The sequence below is a fragment of the Pezoporus occidentalis genome, unplaced genomic scaffold, assembly GCF_034315485.1.
Source record: "Pezoporus occidentalis ecotype Australia unplaced genomic scaffold, CSIRO_AGI_Poc_V1 ctg204, whole genome shotgun sequence".
NCBI lineage: Eukaryota > Metazoa > Chordata > Aves > Psittaciformes > Psittacidae > Pezoporus > Pezoporus occidentalis.
In genome coordinates, this window is record NW_026913900.1 from 548,691 (window position 1) to 571,315 (window position 22,625).

The 22,625-nt window shown below is 37.9% G+C and overlaps 1 protein-coding gene across 2 annotated transcripts in view; it reads left to right on the forward strand.

Annotated features, from left to right (window-relative positions):
• The window catches only part of PARG (poly(ADP-ribose) glycohydrolase), a 68,946-nt gene that overhangs the window by 14,692 nt on the left and 31,629 nt on the right, over positions 1 to 22,625 (forward strand). For both annotated transcript variants that reach the window (XR_009964813.1, XM_062618843.1), the window contains exons 8-9: positions 15,983 to 16,075; positions 18,179 to 18,336. Coding sequence is in view for 1 of the 2 variants with exons in the window: in XM_062618843.1 (XP_062474827.1) it covers positions 15,983 to 16,075; positions 18,179 to 18,336 (251 nt within the window). In the remaining variant the exon portion in view is untranslated. The remainder of the gene's footprint in view (positions 1 to 15,982; positions 16,076 to 18,178; positions 18,337 to 22,625) is intronic.

The window sequence follows — 22,625 nt, forward strand, 5'->3', positions numbered from 1 at the left end:
TTGGCCTCTTTGCTCCTGTTGACTCTTGTACTGATTGAAATGAACTTGCCCAGCTCAACTGTTAATAGAGAATCATATTTAATTTACTAGAATATTTTAAAGTACTAGCACTATTTAAAAATCTGACTCAGAAATGTACCAGATTTGCACTGTATTGCTACAAACACAACTGAGCTTGTCCTAATGTGATCATATTATGCATCTGGGAGTTCAGAACCTATGGGTGATTAGATTCAGAGATCATCAGCCAGGGAGAGTAAATGATATCAGCTGTCCCCAGAGAGGAGAAGAATGATAGGGAAATCAACTATGTATTGGGTATCAATCTTTCACTGAGGGTGAAAAGGAAATTTCTGTCACCTGGCAATAGTGATGTATTTGTGAGGTTCCCAGAAGAAGTGAGGAGACAAGATACAAATTTTTGGACCGAGGTGAAAAACATGTAGCCATATATATTAAATAGGGAACAGAGAAGCACTAGAAGACAGTGGCTCCTTGTAGACCACAGGAGCAAAATCTTACCCTGGCTTTATCAAATATATTAAGTTTAGTGAACAGAATATGCAGAGGGGATACATTTTGTAGAGAGATGTAAACATCTTTTCTATTATGAAGGGATAGGTGAACTCTTCCAGTTCTGTAAATTAACAAGGCATCTGCTATCAAAGACTGTTCACAGTCTGCTTAACTGAGCAGCTTTTGAGTGAAAAGCTGAGATCCTCTGCGGAAATGACCTAAATATACTAGCTGTAGTGCAGTGAGGCTTTTGAAATGACTATATTTGGGAGTTAGCAATTAACGGCTTACAACTGGCTTGTGTATTTTCTTGTTTGTCTTAGGGTTTTGAGGGAGCAGGGTAACTGTTTCAGATTATGTTTGCTCAGCAAAAGTTGAGAGGGTTGGTTGAAAGAAAAGCTGGTTTGAGTAATCAGCCCAAAAGGGAGGGGCAGCAGCTCAACAAAGGGAGAAATAATCACAAGTACTACAGAGTTTATGATCCTCAAATATCTATGTATATTCTTGGGTACTATTGACTTCCAGTGCATTCTTAACTAAGAATTCTGTGGTCTGATTTAAAAAGGAGCTGGGTCTGATGTTGTCTATTTTCATGATTTTTTTGTATTCAGATAATTACTTCAATAGGTCAATGGGTCTGTGCTTAGTAAATTATAAAGTAACATTTGTTATTTTAAATTCTGATTCTGGGCAGATCTTACCTTATCTATTAATCTGTTAATGCTTTCATGTTTGTCTTGGGTTGTGTTTCTTGTTTTAGGCAGTTTCCTTCAAAAGTTACACAGTCAAAATGTGCATTATTTTAAAATCCTACTTATAAGATTAAAAACAGTCCTCTCATAATAATTACCAGTTTCTTGGATTGAAGTTCATTTTCCTTTAAGATTAAAACACTTTCAGCTTTCTTAAAAAATCCTGGCTCGAATAGCTATTTCCCGTCAGCTATTTTCAAAATGTACCGTGACACACACAGGCTGTTCGAAGTGTTGTCAGGAGAGGGAGCCCTCGCACTATTTTAAAAAGGTTCTGCAGTTAACCAAGTGGAAGTAAAATTCCTATTTGTACAGTGAAGTAAATGTGGAGCTTGGAGGATTTTTAATTCTTTAAGTTCATAGCACCCATCAGTAATGTATGTAAAGCTCTTGGTGGTTTATTTGCTTGAGACATCTGACAGTTCTGTTGTTCTCTATAGAATTTCCACACTGTTGTATTGATTTGTTTTGCCATCTGTTTGCTTGTTTGGCAAACAGGCTTAGGATTTATTCAAGTTATTGCTTAGTGGATGCAGATTGTTAGTGCTGACATTTTTCTTCTTGTTGCAAAATTCTTGTCACTTGTAAGTCATCCTTGTGTCTGTTTCTCTAGAATTTACCTAGAAGACAGACAGCAAAGAGTAAGCAACAAGCAGAAAAGGAATGGTGAGGAAACTGCTCTGGATGGAGCTGTCTTGAGACCCACAAAGTGTTGTAGATGAGCTTTATTTATGTGAATGATAATAGGCTGGGAATGTATTACATGCTTTGGATCAATAGTGCTATGTGCTGTGGAAGTATTTTATTTTTCTTTCTCGTAGATTTGCCCTTCCACTTCCAGGCAGGAAAACTCTTTTGCTTTTTCCAAGTGCATGAAATAGTGTCTAGTGGGGTCATCGAAGGTTTATGTCTTAGACTAATCTGCTGCAAGAACAAGTTTATTTAAAGGGAAAAGTAGAGCTTTATCATTTAAGACAGTCACATTGTCTGCTGCTTTAGATTGGGCCTGCTTGTTCTGGGCATGCTTTGTGTTTTCTGTATTGCTTTAAAGTCTCTTAGAGCTTAAGCATAATTCTTGCTAATGTTGTTTCATGAACTCTTCCTCTTATTGCTGGCACCTGTCTTGCTCTTTCAGGAACAGAGGAGTGTTTAAACCTGAAAATGACATGACATTGTATAAGGAGTGCATAACTTTCTTTAAAGGTGATCCTTCTTTTAAATTCAGGTTTAGTTGCACAGTATACAGGAACTTAAGTCATCAGGATTTATGTTGTGTGGCTTCAGGAACCTTCATGATACAGAACCTGTGTTGCCATTAAATTCTGAGCTCTCATGAGGTAAACCAGTTGGTGAACAGCCTCATAACTTGTTCTTGCCCTTTATAGTAGAGCAGTTTTGAAGAGTTACTTGGTCCCATCTAAAACTTGTAAGATTCAGCACAAATATTTAAGTTAGAAACAAATTACTGACAAAATATGTAAGGCAGATGCTTAAAGTGACAAAAAAGGAACTCTGCAGGCAATGAAACAATGGGCGCTTTTATTGGTCATATGGTTTAATTTCCTTTGCCTCAACTCCTTTGAAACCTGGAGAAAGAACTGTAGCGGTTACATCATTTTAGTATCAGAAAACAAGAACAATACTCTATGCTTTTTAGTTCTTACTTGCAAGCTAAGTTATACAGGCTTTCCTGACATGCTTCACTAAAAGGAAAGACTCAGATCCAGTCATTTGGTTTTTAGCCACTCTTCTCCTGCTTTTTTTTTTTGTATATGCAAAGCAGAAAGAGGAGGACTCATTATGTAAGGACTGCTGGCATTTAGAATCCCCTAATATCTGTGTTTAAAAAGCTACTTGGTGAAATTATGTCTGTATGCTATCAAGTGCTGAAAATTACTAGAGGCTGTACTCCAGTACTGAGGCATATCATTAAAAGACATGTCATCTCTGCTTGTGACTGATGTATTGAAAATGGCAAATAGTTTAGACGTAAGTTTGATCTGTTAAGCATAGACTGAAGATTGGAGTTTATGTAAACTTGTGTGGCATACACAGTGATTGTCTCTGAGATTCTGTGAGTCATCTGAAAAATGTATCGCAATACATCTTGCAGATGTTCACATTGTGTCCATAACTATTTTTATGTCTGTCTGAACTCTTTGAGCTTGAACATCTTGGTGGGAAGCTTGTGTCTGTGAAATGGAGAAGACACTATGAGAGGAGTCAGGAATGGTGTAAAGGTATGTAATAGCTTCCATTTGAGGAACATTAAATAAGCTAGTACTGTTTGATCTTTTTATCTTGGCTGAGAGACAAGTGAGGATAAGTATAACAGTGCCATCCAATATAAATGTAAGAGAGGGTGAAGAGAAAATGACTATTCATTTGTCTAGTGCAACAGGGACATCAGATGGGTGTCTAGTTAAGGGACATCAGATGGGTGTTTCTAGCCAGGTAAGAGTTTCAGAACTAGACAAAAGTACTTATCTAGATGCTGAATAAAAGGCTGTGGAACTCCTTCTCAGTGGATGTAAAGGATGCTATGACTTTACATCAGGTTTTGAAGGGATTTGGAGAAATTATTGGTAGAACGACACCAGTGACATCTATGCAGATACTGTGATGGGCTCTGGTACTGAAATGGATTACTGCAAGTAAAGAGCATTGTAAGGAAGTGCTGATAATTACTTGTTTTACTTGCTGTTAGACTTTTCCAGGCATCTTTTGTTGATGGGATTTCATGAACTTTTGTCCATTTTTACATTCTTATGACTGTGCTGGATTGAAGATGAGAGGCAGAAGTTGCCTTGTCACGCAAGCCCCATTGTGGCACAGTACCAACAGGAGATGTTGCTGACAGAAGGGCATGGGGATCTGTACACTAACCTCTTCTGGGAGGACAAAATAGTAATGGTAACTGACATTTTAGCTGAACCTCACTTGAAGGTACTTACACCTTTTAAAATGAACTTTTTCCAGGCTATGCAGGACTTGGTGCCTACTTGATGCAAGTCAGATATGCAGATATTCTCCACTGTGTAATGCCCAGTTTGCAACTGTTAGATTTGGCTTTTAGTATAGGAAAAAGCATGTGTGTGTCTGCAGTACCTGTTTGTGGATGTCTTGTGGTCTTCTTGTCTACTGAGAAAGCTGTTTGAAGCCAATCAATGTATTTAATGACCAGGATCTGCGTATTTGCTCTTGATTCCTATATAAATTCAGCATTCAGGAAATCATTTTCTCTTATGAAAGAAGCTCTATAACTCTTAAATTTGAATTTTTCTAAGAGGTTGAAAGAAACGTGATAATGCTCTTTAAAAAGACCAGTGTCTCTGCTGTCTAAACTGAACTGCAGAGAAGAGGCTTCGGCATGAAGGAAGAATGTACCAGACCACTTTATCTGTGCTCCTTTTCCTCTTGTTCCAGCCAAGCATGAGCTCACTCATTTTATGGCTGTTAGCTTTTTTTTTTTTTTATGGCACAAATATCAGCTTATCCTAGAATTTAATAAAAAGCTATGTAGTAAGAAAACAAGGTCAGTTGTCAAGCTGAAGGAATATATTGCTATTTTTCTTCACCCTTTAGTTGTGCTTTTACACGGTATAGGATGTGGGCTATTAGAGTTTGTCTTACAGTTACAGCTTTAACTAATTTTGAAACAGGATTGCAAAAGAAGTCCCATTTCTCGCTGCTTTCTGTTAAAACTTGCATGACAATTATACTTTCTGGATCCTAGGTCCTTTTAGAAGTCCGAAACAGTCAGGATGGGAGGCTTGTTGCTGGCTGATTTTACATGCAAGTGTCAACCTGAAAATTTCTACAACCTCACTTAATACCTTTTTCACATTTTCTATAAATTTGATTTAGAAATACCTAAACTTACATAATATGCAATACAGATATGTAAATAAGTTCATTTATAAACACAACTTTATATTTTCCATAAATATCACACATCTCTATTACAGATGTTTTGCTCTTCCAAAAGTCTGGCTTCCTTTTCTGGAAAAAAATTGAAGTTGTATGAGAAGCTATGTTTCAATTGGACAAATCCTTACTATTTAAATTTTGGCCTAGCAATATTCATATGGACATGTGTATATGCTTTCTAAGATACTACTTTTTCTACTGGAGTTATTCTGCACAGGTTTCAGAATATAGGAGAATATTCTTAAAGTGAGGAGTAGTGAAGCATATTACAATGAGTCTTGTTTCTGTTAGTCAGTGTGTTGCACTTAGGAATAATTAAATAGAAGAACAATCTTATATTTCACTGGACTATGTAACAAATGTGTTATTACTGAATTGCTAAATTGTGGCATAAACCTAGTGAGACATGGGGTAATACCTGCAGAATGTGCTTAGTGCATTTTTTTCCCAACTATATTTTCTCATTTGAATGTATGTTACTACATGGTATGACAGCATATTAAGCCTGAACTAGGTAATTTCAGAAAATGTGTCAGATGCAAGTAGGTGAGTTAAGATGGAACATACTGACATGTAAAAGTCAGATGTGCAAATATTAGCAGTATGTCTGCTTCCTCTCTAAGAAGATTGGTTAAGCTTTGAGATCACTGAGTGGATTTGAATGAAATTAAGAGCTGTCTTTTCAACGAAGTACTCCAATTGTAAAATTTCAAGCAGCCACAGGGCCACACAGCCTTTAAGTGTGTATGTGTGGTTTTAAGCTTAATAGCCTTAATTTAATAACATTAAACTTAATAACCTTAAGAAATTTTGGAAATTACCTGGAAAACTCTGGAAATTATACTTCAATATTTTTTACCATTATTTCCCTTTTTCATCTAAAAGAAGGACTATAAATGCAACATCTGAAGATGATTTGACTGTAGGGTAGTCTAGATGGTTTATATGGTTGAGCTCCGGGTTTTCGCTCATTTGGAAAAGCCTGAACTGTTCAAAACCACCTGCTACTGTTAAGTATTGTGCATAGCTTGGGAGAATTTTATGTTCTAATAAGGTTTTACCCCACTCTTGTTTCCTAGCAGGTCTTAGTACAGTCTTTCCTGTATGTTTTGTTGTTTGAATGACTTGCTTGAAAAATGATTGCTGTAATCAGTGATCCTGGAATAGAAGGAATTTTAAAGTACCAAATTGTTCTGGTGACTGGGTTTTTGATAACTCATTTTTATAATTGTCTGGACAGTATTAACAGAAGTGAGCATTGTACAGAGATGTCAGCACTACAAATGTAGGCTTTTAAGCAAGAAACAAAATGTCCCAAGGCTGAAAATAGCCTGTCCATTGCTCCTTGCTGCATTTCATTTTAGTCCAGATGTTTTCAAACAATTTTCATTGCATCAGATTACCTTTTTAGAAATCTCAGCTGAAAAGGTCTTTTGAGTGTGCCATGAAGGATTTTCTTTTCACAGTAGCAGAAAGGAATTTATCCCCATATTGAACAAAATATGAACTTTTCTGGGGTGGGGGAAGTATGCATCTTGTACACATTCAAAACATTAGAAGGTAAGCATTGTACAGGAGAAATGGCATTGAGTGCTGAATTACAGGCTTATTCGTAGTTTTCTGTACTTCCTCAGAAAAATAGTTGAGTATCTTTAAGTGATGTTTTGTAAGCACCATCACAATGGCTATTGCATCAGACTGTTGACTCAGAATTACCAGGCAAAGGATGTCTATAGGTACTAGGTGCAGAGTTTTAATTATGTTGTATCTTAAGTGTTTTGAGATAATGTAGATACATCCTGAGGATCCCTTTCAGTTTTTCACTGCATTGAGAATATTCCTGTTTAAGAAAGAAAAAAACACATATTAAATATAATTGTTCTGGTTTTAGAAGCTATTTTCTAATATTTGCTTTTTGTTCTGTTTTGTGGGCAGGGGAATGATGAACAGGTCTCTTTGCTTCCATTGGGCTATGTGTAAATCATCATCTGTCCGTGCTCACCTATTTATCCCAAATGACTGAAACTCATTTTGGTTGTAGGACTTCCCCTACCTGCTTTGCGCCTTTAGAAATTTTTTCCCCATTTATTTTATATGTCTGGAGCAGTTAAAAAGTTAAAATAAGAAAACTCCGATGGTCAAAGTTCTCAAGAGATGCTCTGAAAAAGTGTCTGTGGAAGTAGGGAAGTTGTAAAGAGGCATTGCCGCTGTTAGGATGACTGTGAAGGCATAAATGGAGTGTATTGTAACTGTATGCCTGATTTTTCTCCTGCTTTTTTTATCTGAAAAACTGTATTTGTTTCTATTGCTTCCTTGTAGAGTTGGTTACTAGGTACCATGCACTCTTTATTTAAAGAGTGGCAAAGGTGGTGTAGTGTGTACCCTGGAAATGGTCTCAGGGTGTTATTTGGCCAACAAAATATTTTTTTCTTAAGATATTGGTTATTTTGAGTCTATAAAACTGACAAGCAAAAAAATAGTCTATAGGTTTGTTAAAAACTGCAATGCTATTGTGTTATCTTTTCATCCTTCTTTTCCCCCTTCTGCCTGTGCTTGACTTGGTTTTTGGGTGTTTTTTATTTTAATCATTAAGAAAATAAAGGTTTCATAAAGGCCAATAGCTGTGTTGTCTCATGAAGCTTTTAGTGCCAATGTTATTGGTTTCAGAAATGGTTGAATAAAGTTTTGTAAAAGTTAATTATCTGATGTAGTCAAATACTACACTATGGCAGATATTTTCAAAATCATGGCAGTATTTAATATTATCCCCCTCCACCCCTCCCTTCAAGTACTGTGTTTAGAGAGCTAAGAGTTTTGAATGAACCTAGAAACGAATAATTTCCAGCCTTAGCTTGTGTCAGATGAACGATACTTTTTAATCCTTGTTACAGCCCTGGTATAGAAACAAGGTCATTGTCCTTTTCACTACATTGTACTTCCCAAGAGTAACTCAAAAAGTATTTAGAAAGCAGTATTTGACTGTTCTTCCCAGGACTGTGCCACTGCTTTGGAAATGCTTGTGATGCTTCTATTTGTGATAGAGTTGCTTTGCAGGAGGGTACAGGTAGAACCTGTTGGTGGCCTGTAGGGTATGAGGACTGAGATTTCACTTACTTGTAGTGAAAATGACTGAGCTTAGATTTCCAGTGCCTTGGAAGTATAAACTTGGCTTCTAAAACCATTGAGATGAAAAAATAAACATACTTTTTTTTTTCTCTCACATTTTATTTACAATGTTGAAAAGTTTGAGAACAAACCTGCAGTTTGAAACCTGCAGGGATGATACACCCGAGAGATCATTCCAGAGCTGGATTGGCAGATGTGAATGAGCCTTCATGGGGGAGGGGGGGAATTAAACAAAATTGAATTAACCTCTGCCTTGTAAGCTGTCTTCTTTTTTTCTTTTGAAGTGTCAGTTTGTGGTTTTGATAAATGTCAGAGACATTCTTCTTCTCAAATAAGATCTTTCTCTGCATAATCCAGCATTACGAGCTTTTTTCTTCTTCCCTCCAAAGATTACTTTATCCTTCCTTTGGTTTCTAATCACACAAGTGCTTGAGAAATGGGATGGATTTGACAGCTAAGTGTGTTTCCTGCTGAATTAGTTTTATAAGGAAACTGAAAGAGGCAGATGAGAGTATTCTTCCCTGCTGTTCTGGTCATTCATTAACCTGATAAAATGGGAACTAACACACACTTCCCACCCTGTGCTTTGCTTCTAGATTCCAATCTTGTTTATATGTATAATATTTGACATTCTGACATAGTCTGTTTTACTTATCCATACAAGTTAGTGGTCTGCAGCCTAGTATCTCTGTCTAGGTATCAAGTACAGTGATAGTTGTGGCAGAATGTGTTTAATTCATCTACTCCTTGTCCAGAAGAAAAGGCTTTGTAGAGAGTACAACTTAGTGAAGCTTGTTTTGGGTTATTTTTTGGGGGGTGTATTAGCTTAAATATATTAATTAGGTTTTGAAGTTGCTTGATAACAACTTGTTTAGGCTGTCCTCCTCCTCCCCCTGCCCCCAGCTGAACCTGCTGAGCAGTCTGACACTGATTTACTTTAAGGTAAAAGACATAAAAGTTATAGAGAGTGGCTTGGTTGCTTTTTGGGGCACTGAGGAGTTCTAGTCATGGATCTAGACAGCACCATGTGTAAGCAGTACACAAATAGCATATGAAACGCATGTGACTCCTGTATAAGAGAGGAGAGCATGTGCATAGAGGCTGCTCTGGGAGGAAAAGAAAATGAAGGCAACATTACCTAGTGCAATAAGGAGTACCCACATATTGTGATTGCTTAAGTATGCTCAAGTTTTTATGTATAAAGTGTTTTTTCAAAGGAAACTCTTAGTTGGGGGGGAATAGTGAGGGAGACGCTTCAGGCTGCCTGGGAGGTTCTTCTGTGGGATCCCCTAGGAAAAAAAAAAAGTGGGAAATAAAATTTGTTAACATCAAAAAATGCACAAGAACCAGTATCTTATATAATAGTGCTAGAGCACAATTGAACTCTTATATCTCATTTGACAGTGACATGGGAGCCTTTTGGAAGGGAGCCACAGTCCCTTTGTTTCTGAATGAAACAAAGCATTTTAAATGCTTATGGGTAGAACATGACTGTTAACGGTTTTATAAAGAAATTAGTCCTTCAAACTTAGGTTCCTATTGTACTTGTTCCTCAAGTATATTTTTTTACTTTTTTTCCTCAGTTCCTTGCTTTTTCTGATATCCTCACCAAAACTGCAAAATTACAAAAGCTGACCCATGTTTTTTCAGGAGACCATTCCAAGTTCTCTTGGACTTCATATCATGTTCCGCCAACATATTCAGTGTATGTGGCACTGAGCAAATCTTTCTCTTTGGGAATGTGGATAGTATTATTTTGTTCACATATCCTTATTTTCTTTGAATTGCAGACTTGATTGCTACAACTCTATTTGCAATCCAGTTTTTCAGCTTGGAAGTATTTATCAGGTGGATCTTAACTGCCCTGTAAAAGTACACAGATACTCTTTTTTTTTTTTTTTTTTTTTAATTTGAGACAAACTGGAGACAGTGAAGAAAGAAAAAGAAAAATATTCCAGAAATGAGGAGAATGAACTTACTGTGAATAGAGTACATAGAAGTTACGCAGTTTGCCTAATTAGTTAAGGAGGCCATTACCATGTATGATATCTTACATTAAAATAATTAGGAAAGCTATTACTGGAAAGGCAGATCAGTATTACAGCTGATGGTACAGAGCACTTACAAACCGAAATAAAGTCATTCTAAGAAACTGCATGAGGCTTATGGCAGCCGGGAAGGAAAAAGTCAGAAGGTCAAAATCCATTAGAATTAGGAAGTAAGACACAATCTGAAGAAGTAGAAGTACTCTGGTGTTCCCCTTTATCCTTAAGAATGTGGTTCAGTTGGTCCTTGACCTGCCACATAAGTTAATATGGGGAAATAAACCCAAACAAATTGAAAGCGTTAAGACATTGCTGTTTTAGCATGCTGGTTGCCTGTTGGTGTGATGACTACCTTCCCATGTGATAGATAGAGCTGTCCAAATTTGTGTTCTCTATGTGCAGTTTGTTTGGTTTGATGAGCTGTCAGATCTAGATTTAAACTCTCTACCATCACTGTCACCCTGTGCTACCTCAGGTCCTTCTTATTAGGATGGTCTGGTATACTTGTTCATTACATTTTGGAAGACTGGTTTATAGTGACAAGAGGACATTACTTACGGCTGTGTTTAGTCAGGCCTCTTTGCTGCAGTATCAAGTGTTCATTTTGCAAAATTGCAATGCAAGTTTGGCCAAGAGCTCTTACCTCTGCTACAGCTCGCTGAATCATTTGCATCTTATGAATTGGAGCCCTAAGTCATGTTCATTTAATCAGTCGCTCCAGTGTAAGTACTGATGAAATCACCACATGATTTCTTTGGCAAAAGGCAAGTCATGCTTTGTAGCTCTGATTCTGTATACTTTTCATATGGGATTTATATGGGGTATAAACCCAGCTTTTATTTCATTCCTAAATAATTTTTTGCATGATTGCAGGGCTATGAATAAAGTCAACAGTATAGGTTTGTTTTTATTTCAAATCCTGAAGGAAGCTGCAAAGGATATGTATACATAACAAGGAAAGGAGAAACTGATCAGTTGTTTAAAATTGCTGCGATGCTTAAAATATTTTCCTTTATCAAAAGTTGACAATCTTTTAATGTAGTGGAATTCCTTAAGTTATAAAACAAATCTCAAGAATGAAAATCCAGTCCTTTCTCCTGCTGTTTGTGTACTTACAGCCTTTAAAAGAATTGTAGCCAGTTTAAAGCACGTTACTAAATCAGTAGAGATTCCTGTACTAGGAGATTGACTTCAAAGTGAGATGCTTGTTGTAATAGCTTCACACTAACTAGAATATTACTACTTTTTCAGTGAGAAGAGTTGCAACTGGTAGCTGCCTTTGTAGCCCACTGACAAGGGGTTTGACTAGTTCTGTTTCACATAATGCTCACCCTGCACAACATCTATCATTGTATGACTCTGGTAGGCTAGTTTGACTTAATGCAGAGGAAGACTTGCCCTGCCTACCCCCTCCAGGTTATTTTCCTGTAGCATTAGCAAGCTGAAGGATCTCGGGAAATTATCAGATGAACATGGGTGAAAAATATGGTTGTGTGTGTTTGAGGGGGGTACAACACCACATCACTCTTTCAGCAGCAACAAGTAAGTAGAGTATGTAATGTGTCTCTAAGTACTCTGGATTTTACCTCAGTAGAAATCACTGCTTTTTGAAGAGAGTTCCCTTTAATAAACCTTAATTTGATTCTGTGACCAGGTATTCTTTGTGCTTATGGTAGGCTCTTCCAGGTTGGCATTTGCATCGTGGGATGACTGTCAGATACAGGTGTAGTGTCAGCACTCCACATCCTGGAATCCTCTTGCTTTCCATGGTGGAGTGCTCTTTCTTGCTGCTTTCAAAGTCTGAAAAGACTGCCACAGATAAAATCAGGCTCTGTGTTGCACTGAGCATAGCTGAGAATATGCAGTGTTTGGTTTACAAAGCTCCAGCTGTGGTGGTGTGTTGGTTTAGTGGTCAAAAGAGGATGAGGGCCAAGCAGCCAGGGGTTTGCAGGTGGGTTTTTGGTTTCTTTTTCATAGAAACCTCATAGGAATTTTACCTGTACAGAAAGAGTCCATGGGCAGAAAGGGTAAGTTATGATTACATGGCTATGCCCATGACTGAAGTTACTTAGGTTTTTGTTTTAGAAACCTTAAGCAAGGAAGGTTATGTATTTCTGGCCTACTGTTCAATAATGGGTTATAGCTTCAAGACATAAATGGGAAGCATGGGACAGAATACTTGCCCAAGAAGTTGTTGTTTTTTTTTTAGGGAGAAAGTTTATTATGGAGAAAGGTTCATTTGTTTCTTTAGGGCTTTTTGTTTGTTTTAAATACAGCACCTGTAGTTGAACAACAAGTTCTCAAGTTATGTACTGCAGCAGCTATTTTGTGAAGTTGTAACATATCCAGGAAGAAACAAACTATGTTTGACCCAGAAAACTATTGATTTACTTCTCTGCAGTATTTAAGAAACCTTTGCCTAAATAGGGGGAGTAGTTAAAATAAGGGTGCTTGGGATGTTTGGTGGTTTGATTAGAGAGCAGTCATAGTTAAGAGTTTCTTGGCAAGGTCTGTGAACTCACAGTGATCATCTTCTTAAAGCTGTGTGGTCCTTTAAGTGACTTGTGAAAAACGTAGTAAGATTTTCATGCACCCAACACTCTTCACTAACACACCCCCCTGCCCCCCCATTTGTCATTTCCCCATAAGAATAATCTGTCTGAAGTCAAATGAGAGCACTTCAGGGCATTAACAATTCCAAAGTTTTAGGATTCATTAGCGAATGTCTAGTAAAAATCATGCATAGAAGTAATGTAGAGAGGAGAGTATATGCTGATACAACATCAGGAAGGTAAGGAGAAGGAGAAGTCAAATTTCAGAGTTTAAAAAATGACCTTTGTTTAACAAGTGACCTTTGTAGTTATGCATTCAGCATCAGAGCTGAGCTGTGCAATTGCTGGCCTTGCTTCTGTTTTGGGAAGAAATTGTCTCATACTATTATTCTGTTGTTTTCAAAGAAGCATAAAGAAAAGGTTGAAGTCTTGACAGCTGTGACAAAGTCCAGTGCCATAATGTGTCACCAGATAAGTGATACTGTATAGTCTGTGGCAGTCAGCAAAGCATAGCAGCCACTATTTATATGTCAGCTTTAAAAGAGAGAAAGTGTTACCCGAAGGGGAGAGAATATCAGAATTTGACAGCCTGGTAGACATCTGAGGTTAAATGCCATCTTTTGATTAGATTTAACTTACATATTCATTTTCTATATTGAGATTTGAAATTCCAACCTTTAAAAGCTCACTTTGTTACCTTATGGCACTTAAAAACATTGTGCCTAAGAACAGAGTTTTCTGCTAGAGCAGATGATGTTAAAGGTTAGGTCATAATTTTCAATTTGTGACTTATACTGTGTAAATATGTAGGTGCATATGCAGCCAACAACAGGAAAGAGAGATGCATCTTGGTCATTTCTTAACCTTAAAAAAAGAAAGTTTACATTCGGTAATAATTTGTGTATTACTTAGGTTCCTCCTCTGTTATACCAAATGACTTTGATGTTTCCTAAGCTTGCTGTTCTTTGTAAGTTCTTGTTTCAATTTAAAACTTCAAATCAAAACCTTGTTTGTATGTCTCCATGAGCAGCATACATAATGCATGGAAAGGAACTGTGTAGGTATTTGGGATTGTTTTATTCCGCCCCCCCCCCCCCGCCTTCCCTATCATAAGTTGTTTGTCCTTTGAGCATTTGTTCATATTTTAACTTCCTGAGTAGTCTTACCACTTTGTATCACTTGGAATGGGAGTGAGTAGAGCAGAGATACTTCTGTATTTATTGTAGTGGTCTTAGAAGAATAGAAGTTGTTAGTCTTCCAACAATACTTTGTTTATGGGAAGCAGTATGCTTTGAATTAGAGGCACTGTATTTTCCTCTTCTCAACAAATTCATCAGTTTTTTACATTCTGATGTCTGTGGGAAACTTTCCATTGACGTATGAATTACAAAGCTTTGATTATACGACCAAAATGATCGCTTTCTGTGACAATTAGTTTTAAGTGTTGAAGAGACTAAGGTTGATAATACCCTGATGTCATTTCATCCATTCTGTCTGCTATTGGTTTTGTGTGAAATTGGTAATAAATCCAATTATTTTCTAACAGTTTTACTTGAAAAATAATATTCTGTACTTTTAAAGCCACAGTTTCAGAATTTTAATGTAGAAGCGGGTAGCAGGTAGTTGTCTCAAAGACAGATGCCAGGGATGCAGGGGAAAGAGGGAGGCTAGAGGGCTGACCTTCTGTTCCTTAGCTGTAGTGCAAGTAGTGTGTTCTCTTTCCCTCTCCCTCTCTGTTTCCTCCTTTTTTCTCTGTGTTTTGCCTTAAACACAGCACACGAATTTGACAGCCAGTCACATCTGATGCCTGGATCCTTAGATCATGGGAAAAATGTGCCACTGCACAGGAAGGTGGAGAATAGGCATTTTTCTCCTTGAGTTTACTTCAGCCTGTTCACTGGTCAGGATATGGGACTTTGGAGGATATCGCACGCTTTTTTGCTGCTTTGCATATTGCAAAGACACTGTTTTATGTTACTTTTTACAGCCTCCCATTCATGTGCCTCTCCTAGCTTTTCTTAGAAGAGCACTGTATGTGTTCTTCACAGAACCATTTGTACCTTTTAAAAACAGGGGTATGATATATGAAAGGGGATGTGAGTTCATCTAAACCCTGAGTATGTGATATTGAGCTCAGATCTGGCAGTTACAACTCAGATCAGTTTTGGACTTTCTCTGAATGCCTTCATTTTCTCTGATATGCTTTGGCAGCCAAACATATCAGCAGTGGGCCAGACAGTGTCAGAAAGAGAATTGAGAATAGGACATGAAGGGTTTGATATGACTTGGTCTTGAGTTTAAAAGCTTTGAAAAGCCTTTTGAAACATTGGTGGGCCTGTTTTTTTCAGCATTGTCAATTCTGGTGTGTCCTTCTCAGGAAGAATGTTAGAGCAGGTAGAGAGGGGTTGCTAAAATAGTCATGGGATCAGCTATCTTACAGGGAGAGTCTGAAAAGATTGCAACTTCAGTATGTGGGACCAGACAGGCTGCACCCTTTAAGGTATGTAATCCAATGGCTATAATTTTTGACAGAACATGATGAGAATGGACAGTAAAAAGTGCTCAAAATAGCTTGCATGCTCTTCTTAAAAAGCATTTCCTGCTGCTGTGGACCACTGATCTGACCCAGCAGTATTTCATATGTTCTTAACAGAAGAATGTCACAAGTATTTGTCTTGGACTATGACCTGAATATGAAAGTTAAGTAAATCATTCCAATACTTTTATGGATAGGTAGTGATTTTTATAAATCGAGAATTTGGTTCATTGCTTTGGAGAGTCAAGTGATAACTTAATAGTGTTCCTTTATAGGGCATCTGGTGATCTGTTTTCTCAACTGCAACTGTGAAAGTTATTTCTGTGTTTCAGTTAGTAGACTATTGCAAGGTAAAATGCAGTGAGGTACTACCATAAAAAATGCTACAGATCTGCATGAAATTAATAGGACCTATTTTTTTCTATCACTTCTTTTGGATGGGTCCTGATCTCACAAACTTTTTGTACAGTTGTTATTTCTGAGGTAAAAACCTTCTCCCCCTCCCTTTATCTTTATTTTTAACAGGTTCTTGAAGATGCAGAGGCTCAACATTTGTTCCAGTCCATTCTTCCTGATATGGTCAAGCTGGCACTCTGTCTCCCTAGTATCTGCACCCAGGTAAGCAAACACAGCTAGCTCTGTGGCAGACCACTTTTCTGCAAACTGCAACTAATGCCTAAGGTCAAAACACCAGGACTGTGTTATGTTCTTAATAAAAGATAGAGTTTTTGTGTTGAATGTAGCTGAGGTCTGGGGAGCAGAATGGACAATGCACATCTATAATGATGTAATAGAACGTAAATATATCTCACTGTCATATTTTTAGCCTGAACTTTGGTAACACTTCCTGTATGTTGAAGTTGCTTCTTGCTTTTCTTAAATGAGATGACTATGCAACCTTTCGGATTTGAAGATGATGGTTAACTGAAATACTTAAATAATCTTAAAGCATCTAATTTTTCATTTTAGAATTTTTTTGATCCTAGGAGACAGTATTTTCATTAAGCCTTCATATTTTATCCTACTTGGAGCATCACAAAATTTGTGCACATACAAACCTTAACTAATTCTTCATGGTTGTAATGAGAATCAGTGCTGTAGGTAGTAAAACTGATAAAAGTGAATAGGGCTGATCAAGTAAGTGGGGATGTATGCCAGATAACACATTAGCAGGATCAGGACTTGAGTTTGTAAGCTTCTTTGTTACAATTTTTTTAATTGATTTTGTTGGGCAGGGGTAAGGAAAGTCTCTCCGTACACTGTTATGTTGCCAGAGTCCTGCAATAGATACATAATTTCAAACAGTATGAACATTCTTTAAAATTCTTTTACTAGTCACTTGATGGGGGATGTTTTTGAGAAAGTGACAAAGTTTCTGCACAGTCAAGCACAAGACTTGCAAGTTCATGTAGTAATCCCTTTTATAAAGATGATGTACTGTTAGGCAGTGTAAAATTATGAAGAGCATTGTTGGACTCATTTTTTTGGTTAGGCATAAAACTGAATTTGTTCCAGTATAACACACTATCCAAAATATTCCATTTTTATAGGCATGTAGAACACATTAGAAAGCTTCTTAGGCTTTTTTCCCCCCTCTAGCTGTGTGCCTTCAGACATCACAATAGAGCTTATTAATTAAATAGCCAGATGATGGAATGAGAATCGGTGAATGTGAATGTAGTAGTTATAAGAATGATGGAAAACTTGTTTGCTTTGTGGATTAAACAGGGCTGTATATTCAACAGTCTAAATTAGTAGCAATTTCTGTATTCACAACTAAAAAGATTAAAATGTAGCTGCTCAGCTTTCCTGGAGCTAGGCTAATGGTGATGGCTGAGAATACTGGAAGAAGCGAAAACTCTGTTCTCTTTCTCCTGTCAAGTGGCTTTACTGTAGTTGGTACTGGACTTCTCAGCAGTCAGATTGATATCCCTCCCCCCCATCCTGTTTTATGACTTATTTTTGAAAATAAGTAAAATGCCACAGATGTGGTGAGCGAAATTCCGTATCAAGAGGCTAAAGCCTGTTAAAATGGAAGATGTGTAACGCTTCCGGGGATTGGTTTTTTTTAGTTCCCCCAACTCCTTTGTTTCTTTTTAACTCCTAACTGAAGACCAGAGTGAAACTGAGCTTTTTGTCCATACTGCATATAAAAATAATAGATAATCATGCACTTTCTGCAAATATTGTCAGTGTTATTTCTTCAAGTAGGATGGGAAAAAAAAATTCAAAGCAAGTCATAGAGTGGTGATCTTTAGTATGACTTCTGAATTTCTTTGTAGAGTATTAGGCATGGTTATTGTAGCTGAAAGCATTCCTTTAGGATTCTTAAGTATACAGCTATTGAAAGTGGGCTTTTATGTCAGGTTTTAGGATTGCCCAAGATTTGCAATGACCCATCTATATTTTCCCCTCTCTATTCCCCATGGTTTTGTTTGATAAGTTCTGTTTTCTTGGTCTTCTGTTTCGTTATTGATTAGAAATCTGTACTTCGTCAAGCAAGCTTTTCCTGAATTGTCTTGAATAAACTGTTCTTGACTTTAATGGTGCTGCTGATTAAAGGGTTCACCCATGGCCTAAATTACTCGTGCTCTAATTTAACAAATGTAATTTTGTGCTCCTATTTTTTTCAATTAAAAACAGGTAAGCTAATTATTTTTCTCTCTCCTTCCCTCCTTTCTGCCCTGCCCCTCCCTCCCCCTCACTTCTTGTTTTTGGTAGCCAATACCTCTACTGAAACAAAAGATGAATCACTCCATCACAATGTCACAGGAACAGATTGCTAGTTTCCTAGCTAATGCTTTCTTCTGTACTTTTCCACGTCGCAATGCGAAGATGAAGTCTGAATATTCTAGTTATCCAGACATTAACTTCAACAGGTATGGCACTCTGGAGTAAATGAAGCTGATAACACTTCAATGAAAATATTATTGTTGTTATTTAGAGGAGAAACTTATTGTTTCTTTCATGTTTCTGTCAGTAATTTCAGTAGTTTGCTTGCTTTCTTTTTGCTTCTAAGTGACAAGAAAACTATGCAACTTAGTAAGAAAAGATGTCGTGCACAGGGAAGGTATGCTTAGCATTCCAAATTTTTCTGTTTTTCATGCATGCACATGTGCAGACATGTTCTTGCTCTGGCATAGTTAGGCTGAAAGAATTCCCAACCTTCTCAAAAGCCATTCATCTGCAAATGGGATATTTCAGTTGTGCTTCAAGTGTCCTATATATATATATTCAAATTCAACTTCAGTGTTTCCCCAGCCATGTTTCTGTTGTCTCCTTTGTGTTAGCAGTCATGATCTGCGCATAAAGTCAGGTCAGTAAGACTTCCTTCTTCAGCATCTGTATAATCTCTTGTAGTTTTAAAGCAGTTAGAGCTGCACGTTAAAATAAGTTTGTCCTTTTCCTATAAGTTAACCTAAGAAGGTTTCAAGAACACAGTAAGAATTTAATTAAAGATACTGATTTCTTAAACAAATGCTTACTCTTTTTTCCTCAGTGCTACAGAATTTACATAATTTACAGAAATTTTTCTTCACATCTTTTATTTTTTAAATATGCTTATTTCAATTTTAAATGGGGGAAGAGGACGAAGATATTTCCTGCTGCAGAAATATTATGGTTCACATAGACTTGAAGATAGGAAATAAGAGTTTTTCTTCTGGGCATGTCCATACAAGTCTGTATAGATCAACCTTAAGTTTATTAGGCTGGAGCTTGGATTGGTCATTGATTTAGAGGCTTTCTTATTCCTCACAGTTAACATATGTAGTGTATATGCTCTGAAAACTGAGATGATATACAAAAATACTGTTACCTGTGATCCAGCACACTCTGTGTGTCATAAGAGCAGTATTAGACTAGAACTTCCCAGAATAAATTGTAAGGCACGCCCATGTGCTAACAACAGTTTTGGTGCTTGCTGTCTTTAAGGGCTGGGAAAAGTTTCTCTATGCTACATATTTCAGAAGAGAGACCAGGGTGACTGTCTTGGTGTTTATTCCAGTAGTGCAGTGGGTTACAGAAGAGAAATGTGGGTGGGCATTACTGTACCATACAATTCAGCATATTTTTCCACCATTAGTTCATAAGAACAAATAAGTGAAAAGTACCATCAATGTATAAAAATGATCTATGTTCAAAGCAGTGAAAGAGGACAGTAAAGTTCTGGAAAGAGTTCTCTTTGGCTGCACCACCTACACACTTTTAGCTGAATTTTATGGTTGGTTTTGGGGTTGTTTTTTTTTGCTTTTTTTTAAAGTACTTCAAGGTACCAGTGTTTGTAACTTAAGCATATTATAAATTGAGCAGTTAAATTCTTGCCAACTATGGAATAAAATGCTGTTAAATCACCGGAGTAAATTCATATTCTCTTCTGTGAACATTACACAGCAATGTAAATTCACAGTAATGCAGTGTGGTACTAGTGATTAACTTGGGACATACTATTTTGGGCTACTTTTAAACAAAAAAGTGTTGGCAAATTGTTAGGAAAATAGTTTCCTGTCATAGACTTAAATAATGACCAGTATATACAGGATTTTTTGCCCTATTGCAGTCAGTGCTCCTTTGTTCTCTGACTTGGCTTCCTAGCGCTATCATTCATAGGAAGTTCCAAAAATGTTATTTAAAAGGAGTAATACAGCAGACAACCTTCAGGCCTTCCTCTTGCATTATGATTGAGGTAATGCTCAGCTTAGTCACATAGTGTAGAAAGCCACTTTTACTCATGTAAGTGCAAAAATATTGTTGCCAAACTGGAGAACAGAAAGGAAGCTTATGTCCTCTGGTTCTTGAGGGTTAAAAGTGGCTCTTCTTCAGTGTTTTCCAATTTAGGTGATTTTAATATAATTAGTTTCCTTTTTCAGTCCTTTTTTCACGTAACCATTTGTTGGACCAGAATCATGGTACCACACCACCACACCTGCTCCCCATGTATTTTGCATTTGCTAATAAGCATATTATTGAAGTATAATGTATGGTGTGACAGGCAGTGGATAAGAGGGGGACTGGAAGGATATGTTTGACAGAATAACAGAGAATCAGTGCAAGATATTGAGAATTTACTTTTAATTTTATTTTTGGGTGTTGTTTTTTTTGTTGTTGTTGCTTTTTTTTCTTCTTGTTTTCCTTCTCCCTCTGTTAAGCATTTTCTGGTGCACCAGTGCTTGATGCTGTTACCACAGTGGTGATAGCAGGTTGTTTGAATGCTGGTGGATGTGCTAATAAGTACAGCTGATTGGAAGGAAGGCTGTTGTATCTGTTAGTGTTAATGTACATAATCAATGTTTTACCTCTCCTCTCCTACCTGTTGGTCTTGCCAGATGAGAGGAGAAGAAAAGTGAGCATTCTTCCTTTGACACTGAAGCACTTAGTTTAGTAGTATGTTCTGACATTAACTGTCTATTTTGATTGTTCATCATGTTACAGACTGAAAGTCACCTGTGTGTAATGAAATACTGAGTAATTTAATTGAATTCTTCCCTTTTGTACTTGGCAAGGATGGGCCTACTATGATTAAGTCATTAATAATATAATTCATTTCAAATCTACTTAATAAAATGGAATTTGTACTTTAACTTTGAGAGCTTTGGTATGTGTGAATACTAGTAGACAATACTAAATAGCATAAAATACTGCTTCTGTTCAAAGTATCAAGCTAAATTTAAAGAGTTTAATTCTTTTTAAAAGCACATTTATGATATATAAGATGGAAATAGATTGGACAGCTTTATGCAGAAATACCACATCACAAAAATGAAATCCATCCGTGGGTCCTGAAGGAGCTGGCGAATGAAGTTGCGAAGCCGCTGGCCTTCATATTTGAGAAATCATGGCAGTCAGGTGAAGTTCCCGACGACTGGAAAAAGGGAAATATAACCCCCATTTTCAAGAAGGGGAAAATGGATGACCCAGGGAATTACAGACCAGTCAGTGTCACCTCTGTGCCTGGCAAAATCTTGGAGCAGATTCTCCTGGAAGGCATGCTAAGGCACATGAAAATCAACAAGGTGCTTGGTGACAGCCAGCATGGCTTCACTAAGGGCAAATCCTGCCTGACCAATTTGGTGGCCTTCTATGATGGGGCTACAGAACTGATGGACAGGGGTAGAGCAGTTGATGTCATCTACCTGGACTTGTGTAAAGCGTTTGACACTGTCCCACACGACATCCTTGTCTCTAAATTGGAGAGACATCAATTTGATGGATGGACCACTCAGTGGATAAAGAACTGGCTGGATGGCCGCACACAAAGAGTTGTGGTCAATGGCTCAATGTCCAGCTGGAGACCAGTAATGAGTGGCGTCCCTCAGGGATCGGTGTTGGGACCGGTCTTGTTTAACATCTTTGTGGCTGACATGGACAGTGGGATTGAGTGCACCCTCAGCAAGTTTGCCGATGACACCAAGCTGTATGGTTCGGTTGATACACTGGAGGGAAGGAATGCCATCCAGAGGGACCTTGACACGCTTGTGAGGTGGGCTGATGCCAGCCTCATGAAGTTTAACCATGACAAGTGCAAGGTCCTACACCTGGGTGGGAGCAATCCCAGGCACAGCTACAGGTTGGGCAGAGAAGAGATTCAGAGCAGCCCTGCAGAGAAGGACTTGGGGGTGTTGGTTGATGAGAAAATGAACATGGGCCGGCAGTGTGTGCTCACAGCCCAGAAAGCCAACCGTATCCTGGGCTGCATCAAAAGGAGCGTGACCAGCAGGTCGAAGGAGGGGATCCTGCCCCTCTACTCTGCTCTTGTGAGACCTCACCTGGAGTATTGTGTGCAGTTCTGGTGTCCTCAACATAAAAAGGACATGGAACTGTTGGAACAAGTCCAGAGGAGGGCCACGAGGATGATCAGGGGACTGGAGCACCTCCCGTATGAAGACAGGCTGAGGAAGTTGGGGCTGTTCAGCCTGGAGAAGAGAAGGCTGCGTGGAGACCTCATAGCAGCCTTCCACTATCTGAAGGGGGCCTATAGGGATGCTGGGGAGGGACTCTTCATCAGGGACTGTAGGGATAGGACAAGGGGTAACGGGTTAAAATTTAACAGGGGAGTTTAGATTGGATATAAGAAGGAAATTCTTTCCTGTTAGGGTGGTGAGGCACTGGAATGGGTTGCCCAGGGAGGTTGTGAATGCTCCATCCCTGGCAGTGTTCAAGACCAAGTTGG